At 39.6% G+C, this 23,400-nt stretch overlaps 2 protein-coding genes and 1 long non-coding RNA gene across 10 annotated transcripts in view; 1 reads left to right on the forward strand and 2 right to left on the reverse strand.

The window, feature by feature from the left end:
* Positions 1-4,370: 4,370 nt before the first annotated feature.
* On the reverse strand, positions 4,371-8,764 carry LOC124283959 (tRNA (guanine-N(7)-)-methyltransferase-like). Its single transcript, XM_046720003.1, has 6 exons — positions 8,636-8,764; positions 7,913-8,064; positions 7,381-7,565; positions 6,553-6,666; positions 5,961-6,062; positions 4,371-4,648 (listed from the first exon to the last, which is right to left on the reverse strand). Exons 1-6 carry the CDS (start codon positions 8,716-8,718, stop codon positions 4,505-4,507), a joined length of 780 nt encoding a protein of 259 aa, XP_046575959.1. The 5' UTR covers positions 8,719-8,764; the 3' UTR covers positions 4,371-4,504.
* On the forward strand, positions 8,761-12,425 carry LOC124283961. Its single transcript, XR_006900442.1, has 2 exons — positions 8,761-9,020; positions 9,575-12,425. It is a non-coding gene; the product is annotated as an uncharacterized LOC124283961 (long non-coding RNA).
* A 3,403-nt stretch (positions 12,426-15,828) lies between these two features.
* LOC124283962 (dihydropyrimidinase-like) overlaps positions 15,829-23,400 on the reverse strand; it is a 139,203-nt gene continuing 131,631 nt past the window's right edge. For 7 of the 8 annotated variants that reach the window (XM_046720004.1, XM_046720012.1, XM_046720011.1 and 4 more), the window contains 5 exons: positions 23,014-23,097; positions 21,761-21,940; positions 21,419-21,505; positions 20,851-21,043; positions 15,829-18,058 (listed from right to left, as the gene is read on the reverse strand). In XM_046720004.1, the coding sequence (XP_046575960.1) occupies positions 17,973-18,058; positions 20,851-21,043; positions 21,419-21,505; positions 21,761-21,940; positions 23,014-23,097 (630 nt within the window). In that variant the 3' untranslated portion in view covers positions 15,829-17,972. The remainder of the gene's footprint in view (positions 18,059-20,850; positions 21,044-21,418; positions 21,506-21,760; positions 21,941-23,013; positions 23,098-23,400) is intronic. The other variant, XM_046720005.1, reaches the window with a different exon arrangement.

A 23,400-nucleotide genomic window follows, 5' to 3' on the forward strand; every position in this document is an offset into this window, starting at 1 on the left:
GGTGGAGGTGTAAAACGTCCTCCACGACAGAAACGACATCGTCACCATCTGCATCATGCAGGCCAGACATTTCTTTATACGAGTTTGGGAACACGTTGAAATCTGACGGTACACAGTCCGTGAAATGTCATACCCCCTACATTGTTGAAATGGAAGTTTTGACTGAAAACATGTCACACTCTCGCCTTTTAATTTGGACTGAACAATTCAGTATCATAATTGTCATGTCACGTTGTTAATAGTCAGGGGTTACAAGGTGGCAAATTATTGGCATGAGAAATGCAGGAGTCTACCTAAACAAATTGGACATTAAGATGGGCGCAACCGTTCCTCCATTTCAAGACTCTTGAACAAAGACAGGGCCACCAATGATGTTAAAGATCTTCCTGACCTGGCAGACCCCGTAAGACAACAATAAGAGAGGATAGAGCATAGGCGTAGGAACCGGTGTGTGTGTGTTGCCCTCGAGAAAGTGGGGTGGCAATGCCCCCCAAGTTTAGAAGCACAATGAAGTAAGTTCCTTAATTTGCGAATATATATGAGAACAATATAAGCTTGTTTATTTGTGAGGATCGTCAATAATTGGATATATCTCCAGTTCGTTTGTTTCCAATGCTTTGATTTTGAACAAAGATTGGAAGCAGAAAGTGCTGTGTCCTTCGAGACAAAACAGAATGACATCGAAACAGTATGTTCGCTATACATCATTTATGATGTCATGAGTGCCTTGATAAGATACCATACTGTATCTATAACACACTGGCACGTCGTGGATTACCTCTCTCTGACTGCCGAGGACAAGGTTACGATGGAGCTAGGAACCTCTCTGGACACATCCGTGGAGTTGCTGCCCAACTCCACCGTGATGAACCAAGGGCACTTCATGTCCATTGTCCAGCCCATTTGCCTTAACCTTGAAGCAGGGAGAGCCTACAAGCCTTTAAGGGATGCTCTTGATGTAACGATGGAGATTACAAAATTAATCAAATATTCTCCAAAACGAGAACATCTCTCAGAATGTCCAAAAAGCCCATGCTCTGGAAAAGTCTGTTCTGGAAAACTATGATGTTCTTCAATGATCATTAAGTGAAATTAACACGCAGGGGCATGACGAGTATGCAAGAATTGCAGGTGGTCTGATGGCAGACAACTTGAACAGTTCAGTACATACTTTGAACTAAAAGTTGCCTCTCAGATGTTTGCTGCGTCTGAACAACTATCAGCCTCCATTCAGACTGTACACACAATTGCTCAGGATGCAAAACAAGCTGCTCAGCAAGTACTGAACTAAGACAGGACCCCCTTGGCAATTTGACCAAATTTGCTGGGTCATTTTGTAGCGGGGGCAATTCGACTGGCAATCGGACTTGATTTAATTTATGTTAAAAATACCACTGTCAGTAAGTTGTTACAGGGAATGATCGAGTATAATTAATGAATCTCGTGGGTACTTTTTCCTTCTTCAGCCTAGCTTGGGGATTTCCATACCCCATGCGTGCATGTCTCTTTCATATGCGTCCGACTCGGAATAATCGGCGCATTTCTCCTGCCGAAATCTGTCATTTCACTTGGAAAACGGAAAAAATAGTGGTTCTTTCCCATGTTCAATGATGCCGTGCATCCCCAGGCAACGCAATACACCATCGTACCATTTAAAAAAACGACAGAAACAACACGATTTGTACTACTGTAGCGCTTGGTCTTTGGCAATATGGCGGACTCCAGGCACATTTGACGTCACGAGTGGAAAGGTCACGTGGGTTCCAGCGAAATATGCATAATGGCCGAAGCTGAGATTTACAGAAACTGTTTTCGCGATTAAAACATAATTATACATATTTTTTTATTGAAAATTTGGGAATATGTTTCTAATGACTTGATCTTTCACCCATCAAATTATTGCAATTCACTCGTATTCTCCTTTAAGGTGAACTGTCGAAAACATCTTCACAGAAAGGGTTCGATTTTGTATATGAATTAGAGCAACTTCTGCTGTCTGCAGCAAATGGAAAAGACTTTCAAATATCAAACGAACTCTACAGGGGGATTTTGACATCTCCTGTTTGGAAACACAGCTGATGATGCTCCACGACACCATAAAGTCAGTGTCAGCTGACAAAGGATGTGGTATGAAGGAGGTAACACGTATTGACTCGTGGTAACCAGTGTTATCCTGAACTCTTCCCCAGTCATCAGACGGACGTTCACAGAGATCACTGGCTTACTAAAGATCTATCTGACGATTCCAGTCACAACTTCTACAGCTGAGGGATCTTTTTCATCAGTGAGGCGTCTAAAGTCAATTCTGAGATCTACGATGACTCAGGAGCGACTGAACAACGTCTTGTTATTGCATACGCACAAGCACATTTCAGATGAACTGTTGTTGAATGACATTGCCAAGGAATTTGTAGCGCCATATGACAGAAGACAAAGCTACTTTTGATCATTTCCCCAAACAACGTTCATAGTGAAAAGCAAATAATATATGATAACTGAACTCAGCTTCAGTCTCGTTCGCCAAATAGATATAACAATTTTGTGTGTCTTAACGAGTCATCTTTTATCATTACCTATACGGCAATTATTGATTCTGAGGCTATTTGACGGGTGACTATTAAGACTTCGTGTGCCATGCGAATTCTTGCTGAAATTCAACAAATTAATGTGTGTAAAATATGAATGAGAAATATACAGAATGCTCCACATGGTACTTGTGATTACAGAGACATGTATGTCATTACCAATAGTTTCAGTCGTCATGCCCTGACAAACAACCCACCCCCGCTCTCACGGTTTGAAATGTTTGACACACACCACACACACACACACACACACACACACACACACCCCACACACACACACCCACACACCCCAACCCGGGCCGTTCCTAAGCCTATGTGGAGAATTGTTGAGACTTGAGAGGTGCCGTTCATGGGACTCAAGTACATTGTTAAGGCAGCAGTGGTTACCAGGGTGAGCCATTTCCTGCAGGACCGTCAAGAATCGACTGAAAGCAGCAGGATACAGGGCCAGAAGACATATCAGGCGTATAAAACTGTCTCCAGCTCACAAAGCAGCACGACTGGTGTAAATCAACGTTAGCTGGAACATTGCATCATGTCGGAGGGTTCGCCTTTCCGATGAGAGTCGTTTCTTATTGCATACGATGCATATATGGTGGCACACGTGACAGAGGAACAAAGGAGCACAGGCATGGTTCCCGCAATATCCAGGAGACGGTTCCCTTTGGGCGAGGGTCGATCATGGTATGGAGATGCCTTTTCCTTGTGTTGAATGATGGACCTCATTACGATTCGTGGTAACCTTCATGGGCCTCGATATCAGCAGATCATTGAGTGGGCTGTTGTCCCACATTTTGATAACCATCCTCTAGCCTCAAGACCCATCTTTATGGATGACACTGCCAGGTCTCACAGAACACGTGCTGTTGTCAAGTTCTTGCTGTTGAGACCATCCTATGGCCAGCCACGAGTCCAGAACTCTAAATACCATTGAGCATCTGTGGGACATTTTAGGCCGTCATGTTCGACAGCTAGACCCGCCTGTCCAGACTGACTTCTGCTTTGCATGAGGAATGGAGGATTCCAAAGGTGTCGGTGATTGAATCAGAGGTGTCTTGAATCAGTTGTGCAGGGAGGTTACACAAGATACTGATGGAAGGTCAGTATTTGGACTTGCAAGACATTATTCTTCAAATTCCGTGAACAAGATGTGTGCATGATACTGACAGTTAGGTGTGTGCAAGAAAAGTGAAATTTGTATGTTTTTGCATGAAATGACGTCATTTTTCAAATCTTTACCGTCTTCAAATAAACCAGATTATGTCATGGTAATCGTGGCTATGTTTCTCCTCAAACCTTTCTTTTCATTTTCACATTTTATGTACCAGTTCATGAAAGTTGCTCAGTCTGAGAAAATATGAGTGTTACTTATTTAATTTCCATACCTATATACCCTTTTCTTGGCTTTTCCATGAGAATCATGTGTGTTTTCCTCTTTATACCACACTACCAAATAATTAGATAAATTACTGGGTTATAAACCAACAGAATGAAGATAAAATGAGTGTTCTAATACAGTGTACAAAGACTGGATATAGGTTTCAAAACACGTGTAGTCTGGGTGACAATTGGTCTTCAGCAACTCATGCTTGTCGTAAGAGGTGACTAACGGGATCGGGTGATCAGGCTCGCTGACTTCGGTAGACACGTCATCGTATCCCAATTGCGTAGATTGATCACTGGATGGTCTGGTCCAGACTTGAATATATACAGACCGCCGCCATATATCTGGGATATTGCTGAGTGCTGCATTAAACTACAAACAAACCAAACCAAACACCAGAGTGAAGATGAAATGACTGTTTTAATACAATGTACAATGAGTGGATACACATCACAAAACACCAGCGCAAAGATGAAGTGATTGTTTTGATGTAATATACAATGTTTTGATACAATATTTTGTACAATGTACAAAGTCAGCTCAAGTCCAAGGGCTTTGAGCTGCAGAAGGGGTCCTCAATCCGCATGAACACAGCAAGCAGCTTATCTCCCTTGTTTCGTGTGACCTTCTGACCTTCTTCTGTACTGTCGAACAACTTGTCCACAACGATGTCGTCCTTCTGTAAACAGGAAGTACACACTGAAGTGTTCATGGAAATACATAGCATCTCAAGCCAATTTACCTGTCTGGAACTGATTAACTGTAAACTTTTCCCCATCATTTTGGAAGCGGACTGGATACCTCTGTTCGAACTTTAGTAAAGATTTCAATTTCAGTGGGTTACAAGTTCTAGTGGAATGATGGGAGTTCTATTCCTGGTTGCCTCTGTTACATTTCTAGCTATGTCAGTAGTGACAGTGGGTATCACTTAAGGGGTAAATGTCTGAGTCCTGCACCAGTTCAGGCTATCATCCCACCACAGCAATGATTACACAATGCCATTTAGAAAGTGGCCAAATGTAACATATGTTATATTTGGGATTACACTTTCTTAGTAAAGTACAGATTCTAGTACTTTTTGAGTTGAGTCCCATCCGGGATTCGAACCCACACCCTCAGAGTCAGGCACCTAATCGCCAGCACACAAAGTCAGCCGCCTAACCCGCTCAGCCACCGGGACTTCCAATCCCGGATGGGACTCAACTCAACTAGAATTTGTACTTTACTAAGTGTAATCCCAAATATAACATATGTTCCACATGAGCAAGTGAGTGAGTTAATTTTTCTGCTGCACTCAACAATATTCCAGCTATATGCCAGCGGTCTGTAAATAATCAAGTCAGACAATTCAGTGATCAACAGCATGAGCATCGATCTACACAATTGGGATACGATGACATGTTTCAGTCAAGTCAGCGAGCCTGACCACCTGATCCTGTGAAACGCCTTTTACGACAAGCATGGGTCAATGAAGATCAATTCCCTTCCACATGAAGATGGACATCAGTAATGTAACTGATACGCTGTCGTTAAAAATCCAAGTCAGTCACTTAGTGTACAGTATTTCCGTTATTTCAGTTCAGTACTTGCAAAATGATGTGGGTCTTGGACATCTTCTATGTCATGAAACCCGCAAGCAGGCGATGACAAACCAGGAACCGAGGATGACTCCGGGATTTGAACACATCATCATCACATTCTGGCATTAGTAAGTGACTCAACTCTACACAGGACATTTCGGCACCTTATCTGGCTGTAGTGAACCAACAACACGGTATCCTATATTCAGCAATGCTATTCCATATAGATACATGTACATGTTTAACAAAACATAACTACTCTTGCCAATATAATTTGAATTATTTCCTATTCTTTTTTTTAAAAGATCTAAACTGTCCTCATGTTGTGAGTGAGCCTAATTTTTTTTAAAGACATGATTAATTTGTTGAAATCAAAACTCAAATAGTAACCATCTAAGTTCATACACTTACCAAATCTTCTTCAGACATCCGCTGGAATAACGGAAAGGCTTCGAAATGCTCAACCATCCAGTCATGAAGATCCTTCACATCTGTTATCGTGTACACTTTACCCTGCAACAATATTAATAATAACATGCATATCAATAATGAAGATGATCAACTCATGCTCAAAGTGCTACACTTTTGCCCTGGTCAGTGGATCAGTATTTCATTCTAAGCTCCCTGGGAAGTGTACACCCCAAGCTGCTTGTCATATACTAGAAGGTTACCAGTCACATTACCACACAATGGCATTCACCACCTCCTATGGATTGCTGAAGATCAATTTTGACTGGTATCTCCACAAGGTGAACATGTATTTTTCTGCATCCATATTGGACACATATTTCTGCATCATGAAAAATACTAGGACATCAACATTTACGCTCACTCACAGTGTGTATGCATGGATAGCTGAAGTTCACTTCTAACTTATATGTTCACAAGGTGAACATGAATCAAGAAACAAAAATCATATTTTGTTCTACATCCATTCTACACATTTGTGGGTACTGGACACACATTTCCACATCAGGTAAAACCCTATTAAGTCAACACTTACGCCCACTCGCAGTGTGTACGCGTATTCAGCTAACAACGTCTGGCTGATGATCCTCCACTTGTGTTTTGTTTTCTTGAAGTGAGGGTCGGGAAACAGGAAGAACATCTTGGACAGCTGGAATGAGAGAGTGAGTGAGTTGGGCTTTATAATGAACAAGTATTTCACCTGCCAGGAAATGTTACACAAACAGTCCACAAAAAGCAGCAACTTTATAATACTTTTTCAACAACTTAATACATATACAGTCAAATCCTGATTAGTCGAATGCCAGTGTCTCGAATATTATGCATAACTTCGAAGTACCTGTCGGTCCGACCATTCCCTGTTATAGTTGTCATTTGAATACCGGTTACCGCGAATTAGATCTCATAAATACACACGATGACTCGAAGGAAATTTGGTCCAAGGTCTGCCTTAAGCGAAGTCAGTCAACGAGAAGCTGATCGATGAGCAAACTGATCCAATTAACAAACCATTGTCCGCCATTTGAGTTCAAAAGGCAGATTAGTGATGAAATCACTGTCTGTGCTAATCAGACTGGAACTGATAAGGTGTCCCTATTAGTGATATGAAAATTTAACCAAATGTCAGGACTGAGCCATCAGGGTTATACATTAACTACTTGGTCAATTTCCGGGGATTTGACTGTATGACACTGAATGGTCGAGGTCTGCCTTGTCAGTCTAGACAGTATTTATTATAAAGTATTTATGGTCAATGTGTTATCATTAACCAGCAAAATTATAAAAGATGAAACAATGAAACAATAATTCTGTATTGGGATACTTATGGTATCTGCATTACTGTACCTTCGTACATGACACGTACCTGACCTTTGAAGAAGTAGTTGGGCAGGTACTTCATGGCATTGGTTCGAATACATGCAATGTTCTGATAGTGTTCCGAGTTCTGTTCACGTAGAGCTTTGATTCTGTCCTTGACATAGTCCGACACTTTCACACGAATTTCCATCCCCAATATCAGCGACTCAGGAAACAAGGGAGACAACTGTACTGAACACAGAAAACAACCACTAAAGTTTCTTTGCTGCACTCAGCAATACTCAAGGTGTATGATGGCAGACTATAGCCTAGTATAGGTAACCTAGTAACCGATATAATGGAAAACAATCCATGCAATGAGGGTAAAATCCTTGACAACAAATCCTGGAGGTTAAGGGAGGCAACTCTGCACCCCAAGACATGGGTTCCTTGGCAAAGGGGCAGATGTAATGCAGTCTTCTTAATGTCACCCTGATATGTTAAGAGGGATGATTTTTTAGGTTTTGTAGAATCAATTTCTGTCTTCCTGTCAATATCAATATCATTTTTCAAAAGGTGCAATATGTCTATAAACCTACCAAGCAAACCACCATATCCACACCCAATGTCTGCAAACTCCACCTGGTGTGTCGGCCGAGTTCTCGCCCTAGAGCCATCAGTCTCAGTATCTAGAGGCTTACAGAACTGTGGGTAGTGCTCTGACCAATCCATGTGCCAGGGATCTACTGGACTGAGAAAAGACATAGCAGTTATTGTAGTGCAAAATACAAGGAGTAACAAAGTAATACATCTAGTATCAAAGATGTAGATCTATATACATTCATGAAAGAATAGTCACAAACTCACAAAGAAACATACTTTACCTGTAACATGGCCATAATGAAATGGTGTAATAAAATGAAACCATAACATATAACAGGTGTACATAGACATATCTGTATGTCTAACAGAGAACAAAGAAAACCTTTGATGAGTGATATTTGGCAAAATGTTTGATACAACGACATGACATTGTACTGTGACGCGAATCATTATTACGCTGCTGCCATACATATTGTCAATCAAATGGAAATATATTAAAGGGAATGTCTCTTGAGAAAACACCTTCTTTAAAAATACTTTTATGCATCTTTTAAATGTCTGGTTTGCTTGATTCTTAAGCCATAAATATAGAGGTGATTAATGTTAAATCGGATTATTGTTTGAAGCGGCACAAAAAGATTTCCATCTCAGCACCAGATGTCATACAGCGTTGTTATCGCAAAAATACACATGATATAACTATGCTGAAATGTTCATACTAATCAAAGCTGTGATCAGATATTGGATTTGAGTGAGCTCTTTGTCTATAATATTTTTTCTGAGGTAACTTCTGAGTTGCCATGTTGCCGGCTTCTTGGGCTCACTTCACACCGGATGTCACACGTGGGTTGTACTTCCGGGTAGCTACGAACTCAAACTTTTACATGTGTAATTATTGTAATACACGACAATATCTCATAATATTCAGGAATTCATAACTAAAAAATATCTGAATGAAATATGTCATGTTCATTTGCAATGTAGATGTAAATGAAGCAAGATTGTGACTGTAGGTTTTGGCTTCGAGTGTATAAGTTGACATGGCAGCTTGCGGAGAGCGAACAAGTACCTGTCATCAGCAGTCGTGTGTAGTGTGACATCAAGGTGTGTACCACGTTTGGTAATTAGGTATATGTGCATTATGTAACATGATATATGATGTTATGAGCGCAATTATTTACTGTTTTCAAAATTCGTTGTTCAGCGCAAAGAGATGCTAAAGACACGTCACCAAAAAGTAACGGGATGTGTTTGAAGTTTCTGTCATGAATTAATGTGCTTCCGTGATTTGAGAGTCAGCTCATGCAATTAGTAGGTTAGCTTCCGACGTCACGTCTCTGCTTTGGAAATAAACGACTGTGTAAAACAGATGAAAGATGACAGAAAGAATGTAGCAATATGTTGGCAGGGTATGAAACTCCCAAAAATTGGGGCAGGTGAACTTGAGAATCTGGCAGTCCGTGTTGAAAATAACCCGTCCCGGGCGTTCGGGCAGGCAGGTATTTCGAACACTGATGTTGGATAGCAACGTTGCTGAATACAGCATTGAACAACCAACAATCACCTGTTACCCAGAAACATTTATCCAAGCTGCATTTATTTGTAGAGTCTATTATAGAGTATTTATTTTATTGTGTATTCTCATGACTCTTCCACAGAACCATGAAGTAGACGACACCGCAAGCCGTCACGATGTTGCTGATTACCTCTGTCCTGTTTGTGGCTCTTGCCGTGCTCTGCGCCATCTTGCAGTTCTGGGCCCACCGTACACGGAAAGATGAATCTGTCGGCAACAATCCCCAGTTCCTCAAGTTCCAGCGAGGCTACTACCTGGTCTACCTGGTTGCCATGTTCGCCGACTGGCTTCAAGGGCCGTACTTGTACAAACTCTACAGTTACTATGGTTTCCAGGAAGAGCAGATCGCTGTACTCTATGTCTTCGGGGTTCGCCTCCTCTGTCATTCTGGGATCATGGACTCCGATTGCTGCGGATCAGTTTGGCCGCAAGAAATTATGTGTTGTGTTTACAGTGACCTATTCCTTGTCATGCTTGCTCAAACTGTCCAGAAGCTACATGATATTAATCATCGGAAGAATCGTCGGCGGTGTGGCAACATCTGTTTTGTTTTCCGCCTTCGAGGCTTGGTACGTTCACGAACATCTGGAAACTCATGACTTTCCAAAAGAATGGATTTCACTCACTTTTGCTAAAGCATCTTTCTGGAATGGTATTCTGGCCATGACAGCTGGAATTACAACAAACATTGTATCGGAATGGTTCGGTCTTGGACCCGTGGCACCGTACATGCTGGCTGTTCCATTCTTGATATTTGTGGGGATCATAATCTCCACCCACTGGAATGAGAACTACAGTGGACATAAAGTGAAGTTCCCGGAAGGTGTGTGGTGAAGGCTTCAAGAGTATTGTCACCAATGAGAAGATTTTCATGATCGGTGCCATTGAAGCCCTGTTTGAGAGTGTTATCTACATTATTATATTTCTATGGACACCAATATTGGACACAGGTCATCCATCTCTCGGTCTGACCTTCTCCAGTTTTATGGTGTGTATTCTGATTGGTCAGGCTGTGAACCAAATTCTTATTTCACGGAACATTCCAGTGACGACCATGTTGATAGCAGCGACAATAATAGGCATCACGAGTATGTCGGTGTGTGTGATATCGACTCATCCCGAGCAGAGGAATGTGACTGTTACTTACGTTGCTTTGTTATTGTTCGAGTTCGGAGTCGGAATCTATTTTCCAAGCATGGGATTTCTCCGGAACCACATAATTCCGGAGTCGCACCGTTACAGCATAATGAACTGGTTCCGAATCCCCCTGAACCTCATTTCTTGTGTTGTGTTGATGTTGCTGCACGAAGACGTGTTCCGTCACGGCAACAGAATGATCTTCGTGATCTGTATAGTTCTCCTGTCGCTCGGACTACTGTGCGGGGTGCGCTTTGTGAAAATCGCGAAAGATGATGAGAACTTGAAACAGGATACCATTTTGACAGAGAGCGAACATATTCATAACATTTTCTAGAATATTTCTTAACATGTTCTAGAATGTTTGTTTTTAGATTAAAATATTTTCAAAATGGATAGATTCTGAAGAGATTGTACGTAAGAGAATGGAGACTTCCAAAACGACTGGTTAGAGGTCTGACGGAAGAGGTGAATGGAAACAAGATGGACGGTCAGAACTGAATCTGTCAACTGACAATATAATTAATACAATATAATTGATGTTTGGTAGACACATAAAGAAGAAATCCTGATGGAAAGCTACCTTGACAAGAGTATCAGGAGAAAATGCATGAATGATATCACAGTAAAGACTGATATTAACCTTACTTATTTCCCATTGATATCCACGATCAAAACTGAGATCAGGAATGGTGTTTGTTTCATTCAGTTTTGAAATTAAGGTGGCCTCGAGGAAATTTGGGTTTGTGTAGTGGTACTTAAATCTAGGACTCCTAAATCTCGCAAGCTTCTAAGATTAGAGTCACAACAAAGATTACAGGACTTGCATAATTCTGTGCACAGCACTGCCTTAATGATAATACATTGGAAGTAACCACTGGCCCAAGACAACATGAATGTGTCCTGATGATTGTCCATGTTGGTGTTCAATACTCAGCAAGATGGACCATCATCTTGAGCAACAGTCCACAACATGGAGTCATGAATGTTAGACACTGCATTCCAGAAAATACGAAATCAGTTGATCAGTGACAGAAACAGTTTTGTCTTGAATGTTTTGTGTGGGCCATATTTGTGTCTATCTTCTATATACTCAGAATACCAGCCCACTGAAGTGTTTCAGTGTATCTTCTTGCCGGTATATTTTTACGTTTTCTACATCAATTGTCTTTAGATGGCTTTCATACTGGTTGCTTTAAAAATCTTCATTTCCTAGGTAGTCTTTACAATATATCCATATCATCTATGTAGACACTGTTTTCATTTGCACAATTGATATAAAAAAAGCAGTTACCATGGTTACTAGAGATGTCACGATACATAGATGTCACATACTGGAATAGAATGCTGTTCACTTTTGGGCCACAGATTACTTCATGTAGTCACATATCACATGACTGTCATGTGTTTATTGTAGAGGTTGACTGTTCTTATGTGGAGTAGATGGTTCAGTTCCAGGAGTGTAGCAGTAGAAGTGCTGACATTGCAGTTTGCAATATTCGCCAACTCACCCAGAATGCTCATACTGCTCAACATTATCAGGCAGATAAGTTTCAACGCTTGAACTGATATGGATTTGTTTATTTGGGATGACTGGTTGTGAATATGTTTCTCAATACGTTTAACATAGTCGAAATATTTATGTATCGCTGATTTTAGATTTATGAATACAGAATGATGGATGATGAGCTATTATCCACAGACATAGAGACAGTGTAGCGTGTACAAATTATTATGGTACTATTTCCATTTATTCAAAACATATTCAACATGTTTCAGATATATTTCAAAATGTTGCACTTTTCAGCTTTGTTATTGTTTTTATGCATTGTTTATTGTTAGTTACTATGGTTACTGTTGTTTTATTTTACATTGATGGGAGATTCTCATCAATTCCTTATCTAGATAACCAACAATGTAAATAAGAAATAATGTTCATTATCATTCTGGGAAACCGAAAAAAAAGTGATGCAGGGGAGGAAATAACCCATTGCCCGATATCCGAGTCCAGTGGTTTTTTCTGTCGGGCAAGCAAATTTGTATATCACACTGTACCGGTGTCCAGTTGACTTTCCAATGTTAATTATGTTGTTTATTAAAGAAATCAGCAAGAAAACAGTCGGTATAGTGGAAAAATTATCAGGGCAAGTGACTTTACATGTGCCACTGTTCCGGAGTACACTAGCAATTTTACAGTTATTTCCACCCCTGTGATGTAATTTTGAAACCAAGAATGATTTAGTGTTGGCCTAGGTTAGTGTTTTGCACAAAATAACATTTACTTTTTCTCAGGTTCTGTGTTATCTACTTACACCATGTGTGCAGTACAGATGGGTTTTCATATGGGTCAGAAGGGAATTAAATGTATTTAGTTTCGTGTTTGACCTAGCTGTTATGCCATTGACATAGCGAGGTCACCTTGACCTGACATTGGAAGGAGTGAGTGAGCTTAGTTTTGAGATGCACTCAGCAATATCCCAGCTATATGGCGGTGGTCAGTAAATAATCGAGTCTGGACCACACAATCCAGTGATCAACAGCATGAGCATCGATCTACGCAACTGGGAACCGATGATGTGTGTCGACCAAGCCAGCGAGCCTGACCACCCGATCCCATTAGTCACCTGGGAAGTAACAATGTCCTAGTTAAACCTGTCTTCAGGTGCTTTGCCAGGGGAGACTACTGGTTGGTTATTTCTTGGCACCGATCAACTAACCACAACAAAAACTGTAACAAAAAATGTGGTACTTGGGTTTCTATATTATGTTTGTTAACCATTCAGACATAATGGCTGTGACCTGATTAATGGGTATAAACCATGCATACATTTAACAAAATTCCCAATACTTGGTAACTATGGTTACTTGGGTTTGTTTGATATGGTAGTTGGTCTAGGAGTAGTGGGAAGTGCAGTTAGTATTGTACATTCTGTGGTGCTTAAATTTGTCAGTCATCAGTCACTTTTTGGAGCTGTAATAACATTTAGACCCAGAAATATTGTTATCTGATTTTAAATTTGATATCTACAAAATATAAAGTAAAATCCAGAGCTTATAACCATGCTTAATTTCAAGCCAAGAGCTGAGGCAACCTAGGCTTGCCAAATCATTCTAGACTTGTCGTGGATTATATTTTTATTTATTCTCAAGGGTCTGTGAGACAGACCAATCTGTCCCTGTTGCCATGTGTAATATCTGTACATAATATCCTGTTCTTTCACTATGGTGGTTAGCTCAACCGGAGACAGCCCAGTGGAGCTAACACAACAATCGTGTCCATCTTGCTGCCATGTTGTGTTGTAACAAAAACTGTGCTTGGTACTTCATGGAATGTCCTTCTATAACAAGGTCAAGGGCGATGACTGATGTATAGCTCCAGACAACCATTAATTGAATTTGACCTAAACTTATTTTAGATTTTCAATCATAATTTTTTTATATCCACCCAAACCGGTAAATAGTCAGGGTCAGAGGTCACTTATCAGTGAATGCAATTGTTGTCCACCAGCAGTCCCCTCAATATTTACAACAGGATGTTACTACACGCTCTTGATTCTCATGATAATACAGAAAATTGTAAACATGGAAGATTTTACTGGAAAAGCTACTGTCGGGCTTCAGATGACTTTCGTGTATTACAATCGTTTTCTCAAAAAAACTTCTGATACTAACCGATTCCTATAAACACACATACTGATTCCTATGCGCATGCGCACCTCTCATGGTATTCCGAAAATACGGAACAGGGAGGTGGAATTAGTTTTTTGGAAGACGTTTGTTGACTGAAATACAGTTATATCTATTTCAACTGAACAACATGCAAAACAATTGAGCTTGTTTTGATGTCAATGTAATTCCATGTTTTTCCCTTTCAGACATATTATTTGTTCATTAGATTTACTGCCTTGTTTACAGATCTGCCAGTCTCATTTTAACATCTACGTTAGATTTTTATATGTCTTGTTGGAAAATAATATTTAAGATCCTTGCAGCATATTTATTTGGCTTTATGCTTCTGAATGGTTGGCTTGTCGACCAAGGAATTAATTTGACCTTACTGTTACATAAGTGTTTGTAAATCCATCTGTAATTATCATGATTATCCAGTGTATTTTTATTTTTTGTAGTATACCAAAACTCCGGACCATTTTGCCAGTTTGGAAACAACATCTCTATATCCATTTCTTGCATCAGTAATTTAGCATATATGTCCTCTTGTGTTTGTACCTAGTTATTATTAATAACAATTTAAATTTGAACCTATAGGTCCAGGGTCTTTATCATAATTCAGTGGAGTTGTTCCCTGGACCGCTGAGGATGGTGTGTAGATATTATACCCTGCATCACTGAGGATGGTGTAAATTACACTGTGTGATAGCAGGGCTGATGACAGCCCTTTGGTGGGACAAATGTGGGACATATTTGATACACAGACGGTGATGTGTAATCATTATGGGAGAATAAAATTATTTCACTGCCTACTTTTACTTTCTTCCTTAAGGATTGGTAATTATTATAAGCGTCCAATGAAGTTGAGTGGATGTTGCTTTCTGCCGAGTCATCACATTTTCCTCTGTATCATGTTAGCCACTAAATAATGGAGGCAAGAGGTCGACTTTATGAGCAACATCCAGAGAGTCGGGTATGTTGAGTCGCCACAATCAACTGATCTCTACATTTGTGGGTACTGGAGGCACATTTGTGCATCGTGTAAAACCCTGGGCATATGAATATAGTGTTTGAGTGGCCCTCTCCATAATGTAGTGTCGACTAACTACAGCTATGTATGTCTACAGTCAATATTACACTGAGCAAACACATTGCCTTGATGTATGCAGGTTGAAAAAAGTTCCCAGCAGGATGACCTGTTTCATGTTTATCAGTTGTTTAATAAGCAAATATTGAATTTAGTCAACATTCAGGGAGCATATATACAGATGTGTGCATAAGTTGGTCTGGAGGTGCTAAATACTTTGAAAACAGCAGATATGCAGGGTCACATTTTGTCTACAAGACCTTGTATCATCCACCACTTGCTGGGATGTTGTCTAGCCTCGAATACCGAGAGTGAGTTCAATGCCAGTTTTACCGATATTCGCGCCATATGAAGAACTCCAGATATGAGAGGAATCAGCACTAAGAGCTACCTTCAGTCTCCGTGGAGAAACGTCAACTTGCAAACACAGCAGAACAACATGATCAGAAGCAATAATTTATTTGCCTTGACTGGCAGTACATGGTAGAGATGTAAATGCTGACACCTACAACAGGCTACGACTATGACAATATCAACAAGGCCATTGTCCTTCTCTTCCACTGATCCAGGCACTGGGATAGACACGACTCTTAGACAGTGTTCTTGCTGTGTGGATGGTGCAGGGAGCTCCGAAACCATTATCATTAATACTCTTCAAATCCAAATTTTAAATTCCAAATTCCAACAAGCTTTTGTTACGTTTTGGAAACAAATCTAGACAATTTCAAAACATGTTTTAATTCAGAAAATACTGAAATATAGTTAGGTAGAAATAGTTAGAAATGCAGTTAGATAGAATTGCATTCCACCAGGAAATATACTACACCATCCACAGAGAAAAGACATGGGATAATATGCAATAGATAGTCCATTCATAAAGCAGATGCAAAAACTGATCTTTGGTTCAAGGAATGACAGTTGAGAAAGGGATAATAGGACAAAATTAAGAAATCATTTTAAATGGAACAAGTGTGAAGCAAGTTTCAAGTGGCCTGTCCTAACTCAAAGCATACAATTTCCAAACCATGGTATAAAAGAATATAATTTACAATAATCTGCTATACACTGACAACCCCTACATATACATGGTGTACTCGAATGTCTGATTAATGATTATTAAATACTTTCTTGTACAATAGATTATACCTCTCCTGTTGCATAGGTAGTCGCTCGTTAACAGGGCCTACTAATTAACTCCAGGATTTTTTAACGAGACAGTTAAGTTACTGAGACAAGTACTAGCAATATCTTTTCTTAACCTGGATACTTATGTTTAAAAAAAATAAAATTAGTATTGAAGATAAAAGTGGATTGTTCCCGGTGTGTTAATTATATTAGTAAGAATGTAGGCAAATAATCTCCTCTTGCAAGTAAAATCATTTTCACTTCTGTAAAATATTTATGTGTTTAAAATGAATTTGACAAAAACTCAACAAAACATGCACAGTCTACAATACAAAAACAAAATGGACACGTGTCTACAATATCATGAATCATATTTGGTTACTTGTACAAAGAAATAAAATTATTATGTATCTTGTAAAACATTATACGTCGAACCCTGACAATAAGCTGTCTTTACTGAATAGCGTGAACACAAGTGATTGTGACTCACTGGTTCATACATCCACTACTTCAGTTACCTCCCTTTGGTGGGGAAATAGAGTTCAGGTTAAAAGCTTGCCGTCGAATGTTGACCTTTGACCCTTGAATCTGCATTTGTCAACCAGTTTTTTAAATTCAGATTATGTTTTGGGTAATTCAGTTTTGAGACTAGACTGTTCAGCAATCTCTTCCATTATCCCTGACATGTACATAGAACATAGATATTCAATCCGGTATATATTCCAAAAGACGTTTACCCTTCGTAAAAACAATCACTGTTCGGTTTGCTTCACAAATGCATCATCACGGGAATGATGTTCTGAGATCATTGCTCCAACAGCAGCGGGCAGTCAAGGGGGTCACGTGACACATCATGTGACTGTCACGTGTTTACACATCCACCATACAATCAAGGCTTGTCACTCACAATATTCAACTGAAATTTTGTCACCATGTGATGTTGATATTGGAAATAAGTTCCAGTAAGACTAGAAGTATTTTTCAAGCGAAATAGAAATTCATGCTGTTATCTTTTTTAACGACCAGATTCCATTATATGTTTAGAAATGAATCGTTGAGTTTTCAACTTAACACGGAATGATGAAACAGATGAACGTTGAAAACTGGCATTCACACATTCTGTACAACTGCAAACATGACGGTTTTATCGAAATGTAGAATAAAACATGAAGGTTTTATCGAAATGTAGAATAAAACATGAATTAAAATTAAAATGAGTTGAAGACCATATTGTGTCAATGTTTCTTTTCTGTCACGTCGCGTTTACAGTATCTGCACGCTTACGTATCCTACATGTGACAAGTAGTCTGCAGGTTGTACACAAAGTATGACCACCCAACAAAACATTCTCTCATAATCTGTAGCAATTAAGAACGCAACACTTGACAAGCTCTCCACTTTGACACTTCATTACTGTAAGCGAGAGACAGCCCGAGTTATCTGCCCTTGGGTAGCACGTTGACTACCATAGCTTTGTGGAAGCACCACCAGGGGGAGCTGCAACGCGCGTGGCTGGGCGACGAGGAGACTTGTCGTCTATCTGGGCACCTGGGAAAGAAAGAGTGGAGAGATAAGGTCACGGTCAAGGCCAGTACTACCCTAGAGAAATATGTAAGGCCTCTACTAGAATGTCTTTGGTTTGCATTATGTGATCAATGGGAGCACCTGTCCTTAAAAATATACACAACAGTTGTTAAATATTCAATTAATTTAAACTTAGATAAACAAAATATTTGCTCAAATGTGGAAGAATATAAATATAACATTGTTGTTTCTGAAGCTGAGGTTACAAAAATCAAGAAAAATGGTCTCAAAATAAGATGAAATAACTGAGTTCATTGTTAGTCTAGTTTAAGCAACTCTCGCAAAATGTCTTCACTGTAGTCAATGGGCATCAAACTCAGACCATGGACTGAACACATCAATGCTGAAACACAGAGCCACCCGTCCCACCCAGATGACTGGGGAAGCAAACAAACCTCCAAACTTATGTCTATTACATGTTAACCATTTACCACGTACACAGATTTGAAAAATATATTGTATTCCACTCCCTTCCAAACTGTTTTGACAAAATTTAAAATAATACAAGATATTTAACAAAAAAATTGCCAGAGGTGCAGAATTCTGTCCCCCCTTTGCCAAAGTTTCTGTCTGTCACTTGTAATTGTAATTTCACTAGCCACATGCAGTAATGAGTGAGTGAGTGAGTGAGTTAGGATTAAAGGGACTTTAATCAGTATTCCACAACATGTTGAGTTAATGTTGGAGGACAGCTGCTAGTGATGTAAGTCTTGGATGTTTATTACTTTACAAACTGAGAAATGTAATTCTGGCCTAAAGATATGTTTCTGGAATATCCAAGGGACGTAACTCTGCACAGCGAATCACGGAGCCAAGGATGACCCATTAGGACCACTCATTAGTAACACTTGAGCCCCCAGCAGTAATGAGACTATTATGATGAAGATGGACCTTGCATGAGCTCAACAAATCTGAACATCATCCACATGCAAAAACATGACAAGTTCATTTAAAACACACTACTGTAAAAGTCCCATATCAAAGTCAAACCATCAGCTACATGTATGATCAAATATGGGAAGGCCTTCAAATAAACTCCACGGATCTTGCTGGCTAATCCATTCTTGACGTATATTTTCATGAATAAAATATGTTTAAATCAAGCATTTATCAACTATAATATGAAGAGAAAAAAAGAAACGGTTTTACTCTTGCCTTAGAGGATTAATAATTTTTTAAAATATGAAAAAAATATATACAAACTTCTATTCTATTTACTTAAAAACATAAAGCTATGGTTTTACTCTAATTCCTTCTTACGTTGCACTATTTCCATAAATACAAAAACTACAAACTTTTATACTATAAAACTTCAAACATACAAAGCATATACTATTTTGATAAATATAAAAAATAACAAAATTCTATTCTACAATATTTAGGAAAATAATGCTATAAAATCTGTCTATCTTCAACTAATATTTCTAAAAAATGGTAATAAATACCCATGTTCTTAGATTAAACAATTCTTTCAGACGAGGATGCTATTTAAGCCAAACAGCCATGACTTTCTCTGTCAACAAGACATATCCAGAGGTCATGTGAAGCAGAACAAGTTTGAGATATTCAGCATCCCATGCTTCCTCTTCTCAGATCCTGAATATCACATACCACATGCAAAATGTAATCAAAATCATGTCCGTCAATCTATTCATGGGGCACATTCTCTTAAACTACAAGCAACAATCAGGCAAACAACACAGATGACCCATTCCTCCCTGTTAGTGTTTGAGAGCACATTCGCTGACGCTGTGAAAGCACATTCGGTCAGAGTTGAAAACTATTTCAAGCAACACAGCAATGAATGGATGAAGTTAGAACAGCCATGTTATTTGACATGATGCGGAACCAGACTTGCCAAGTCTCCCAGTTTGTCCGCGACACTGCTGTGTTCAGATAAATCTACCATGCATGCCAACCAAGTGATTATCGCCATGTATCGCTGTCAGCCTGTCTAGGTCACCCGACTTGGAGCCAGTTAGTACTGTGGTAAACAGTAGATGACAAGGATAGCTGTATGACAGTTCGCTGAATCAGCGCTTGTAAAGGTCGAAACTAAAGTAGTCACAGAGTGTCCGTGAGAAACTGAGATTGTAGCAGGACGTTTGAAAGGGGGGATATTTTGCAAACAAAAGGAAAATAAATTATCTTTTTTAAACACCAAAGCATATGGGGAGATGTTAAATTAAAAGTGCATAGCATCTTAAATTCTAGTTTTGATAAAAGCATGGAAATTAAACACACACAGAAGCTGTTTTTTGTATTTAACAAATATTGGAGAAAATTTATTACTAACAAACTTTTTAAGGGATGTTTCTTGATAAAAAAATAGGGCTTATGTAGTAATGTTGTTACGTGAATACCTGTCCTGTAGCCTGGTGTTAGGTTATGTCCCCTGGAGCTGTCACAACTCTCACCACCACGACAACCTCATGTGTTTATACTCATACTTTTTAAATAAACATTTTTCCTTTTCTTTTCTTTCAGTCACTGATTTCTATTGGCAAAACAATATCTGAAACCAGAAGTCAACGGGTTCATTGACTTGACAATGTTGAAACTTGTTGAAAGCAATATTTTATTTCTGGCTGGGGTGTTTTACAGCTACTTTGATTGTTATGCAATCTAAACATCATGCACAATGGAATGAAATTCTCTGCATTGTGTTTTCAAGGGAGATAATGAGATCCCTAAGTAGCTTGGTAGGGAGGGGTTACTTGGCTTTGGCCAGATGAAAACTTGGCAAGTCTGCCTACCACTGAAGCTAAAGCTGGAATCTTGCAAGTTTCGTCCACCTCCACGTGTTTTTGGTCGGTTGTAGAACTCAGCCGAGTTGACGTCAGGGATGATGGGATTCGCGTCCACAGGTTTTAACGACAGAGCGTTCTCCATGACCTCTATGACGGGTCCGGTGTAGGGGTCACGCTCCACTTTCACTGGCCTGCGAGCCTGACACAAGAAAACATTACAATTACATGTCATACTCTTTTCTTTCGAGTGAATTTGCGTTTTAGTATGTACATGCATGCGTCTCAGTGTGTGTGAACGTGAGTGTGCCCATCTGTCTCTCTCCGTGTGTGTGTGTGAGAGAGAGAGAGAGAGAGAGAGAGAGGGAAGAGAGAGAGAGACAGGGAGAGAGACAGAGAGAGACAGGGGAGAGAGAGGGGTGTGAGTTCTTAAAAAATCCGATCAACAATATTCCAGCTATATGCCGTCAAACTGCAAATAATTTGGTCTGGACCAAACAAACCAGTTATTCCTATTGTAAGTCATGCCTGACACTTTCATGACAGGGACATGTTCAAAACACCACTTGACACTTACCCTTTCCCTCTCCTTCACACGTCCAAAGACGAACTCGGAATTACAAGAGGTGGGGACGAAGCGACCCAGTCCTTGAGTCACCTTCAGCTGTAAAACAAGGGGAATAAGTCGGTAATGATGTTTTACACCACAGTCAAAAACATTACATACTATCGGAAAAGTCCTGTTAGTATGACCCACAAGCTCCACTACTTGTGCCAACAATGTCCTAGCAACACAAAGGGAGATAACTGAGAATTCACTACGCAGATATTGTTTAGATGATTTCCTCAGAATAGTATCCACCGACAAAAGGGGAGTTACAGGGAGACATTCCTCTAAGGCAATACGGGAAATACTAACCTGTCCTTCATCCAATACAACGTGGCCGTTCATCATAACGTACAGTGGCACACCATGACAGACCATTCCTTCAAAGATGTTGAAGTCTACGGCCTGGTGATGGGTCTTGGCCGAGATTGTTCGTGTCTGGTCAGGGTCCCAGATAACGATATCTGCATCCGAGCCAATTGCTATCCTGCCCTGTAATTAAAAGGCATTATATTCTCAGCTAAGACACATGACATCATCTATTGATCAACAACACTTACCGATGGCCTCAGGATATGCCCAGGGATACATCTATAGCTTTTCTCGTGATTCACATCCTTGAGGGGACTCAGGCAGCCAAACGATGGCATAATCTGCCACAAATCTGCTTTACAGGATTATAAGCCTTTATCAAATCAGGATCTAATGACCTGAGATTCGATTCCAGATTATACAATCCCCTTTTAACACATGTTTAGGTTAAGCTGTTTAAAAAAGGTAACAAGAAGACAAAGTCATCAATATCCCCCGCAATGGCAAAATACTCTTCATGATTATGTCTACGAGTTATGATTATGTCAAATATTTAGGTGTGTATATAGAAAAGTGGAAGGAGAGTACTGAACGGTTCTTAAAGTTATGCTCCAGAAAGGAGCACTATCACCAATTTCAGTCTAGGTCAAACTTGTTGCCATGGAAATGCCAAAAATATTTTATTCAGAAATCCAAAACTACCAAAAGGCACCAGTACACCACCAGATCTATGTATGTGCCAAGTTTGGTGAAGAAACATTGAACGGTTTTAGAGTTCTGCTCCGGAAAAGTGCACTACCACTAATTTCTGTTTTACTCAAACTTGTTGCCATGGAAATGCCAAAAATAGTTTATTCAGAATTCCAAAAGTACCAAAAAGGAACCAGTACGAACACTAGACCAATCTATATGTCAAGTTTGGTGAAGAAATAGTGAACGGTTTTAGAGTTCAGATCCGAAAAAGAGCACTACCACCAATTTCAGGCTAAGTCAAAACTTGTTGTCACGGTAACGCCAAAAATATTTTATTCAGAATTCCAAAACTATTAAAAGTGTAATTCCAAATATAACATGTGTTACTCTCAGTGGCAGTTTGGGAAATGTAAGCCACCCATATTCTAGACAATTGTAGTATGAGAATCAGTTGGACATTTGTTCAGTTTTGTATACCATAAAAACATCTGACCAATTAATCTGCTGCCCAATTAAACTCCTCTGTCACACTTCGTTAAGTTCGTTAACACCACACTCACCTTCTTGGGGTACATGTTGAAAATCTTAGCAGCAGTTGTACTTGTTACAGCAACGAATCTACACGGGTCCATCTTCCCGCTGTGCTGTAACCAAACACAGACACTCTCGTATAGCTATACACAGGAAGTTATTACACGACTTTATTGACCTATTCTCAGGTTTCAAGACAACCTTCAAACCTGAAGGCCTTTTAATACAATCCTCAAACTTGAAGACCTTTTAATACAATCCTCAAACTTGAAGACCTTTTAATACAATCCTCAAACTTGAAGACCTTTTAATACAATCCTCAAACTTGAAGACCTTTTAATACAATCCTCAAACTTGAAGGCCTTTTAATACAATCCTCAAACTTGAAGACCTTTTAATACAATCCTCAAACTTGA

This window comes from Haliotis rubra, unplaced genomic scaffold, assembly GCF_003918875.1.
Source record: "Haliotis rubra isolate DU_JTF1 unplaced genomic scaffold, ASM391887v1 Scf326, whole genome shotgun sequence".
NCBI classification, from domain to species: domain Eukaryota; kingdom Metazoa; phylum Mollusca; class Gastropoda; order Lepetellida; family Haliotidae; genus Haliotis; species Haliotis rubra.

What these genes read in the sequence shown, in the direction of transcription:
- LOC124283959 (XM_046720003.1), bottom strand. Translation starts at nt 8,718, where the DNA reads ATGGCAACTCAGAAGTTACCTCAGAAAAAATATTATAGACAAAGAGCT. An exon ending in TGGATATGGTGGTTTGCTTG is followed by an intron (nt 7,566 to 7,912) that starts GTAGGTTTATAG and finishes TTCTGTGTTCAG; the next exon opens with TACAGTTGTCTCCCTTGTTT. An exon ending in GGATGTCTGAAGAAGATTTG is followed by an intron (nt 4,649 to 5,960) that starts GTAAGTGTATGA and finishes TCCTGTTTACAG; the next exon opens with AAGGACGACATCGTTGTGGA.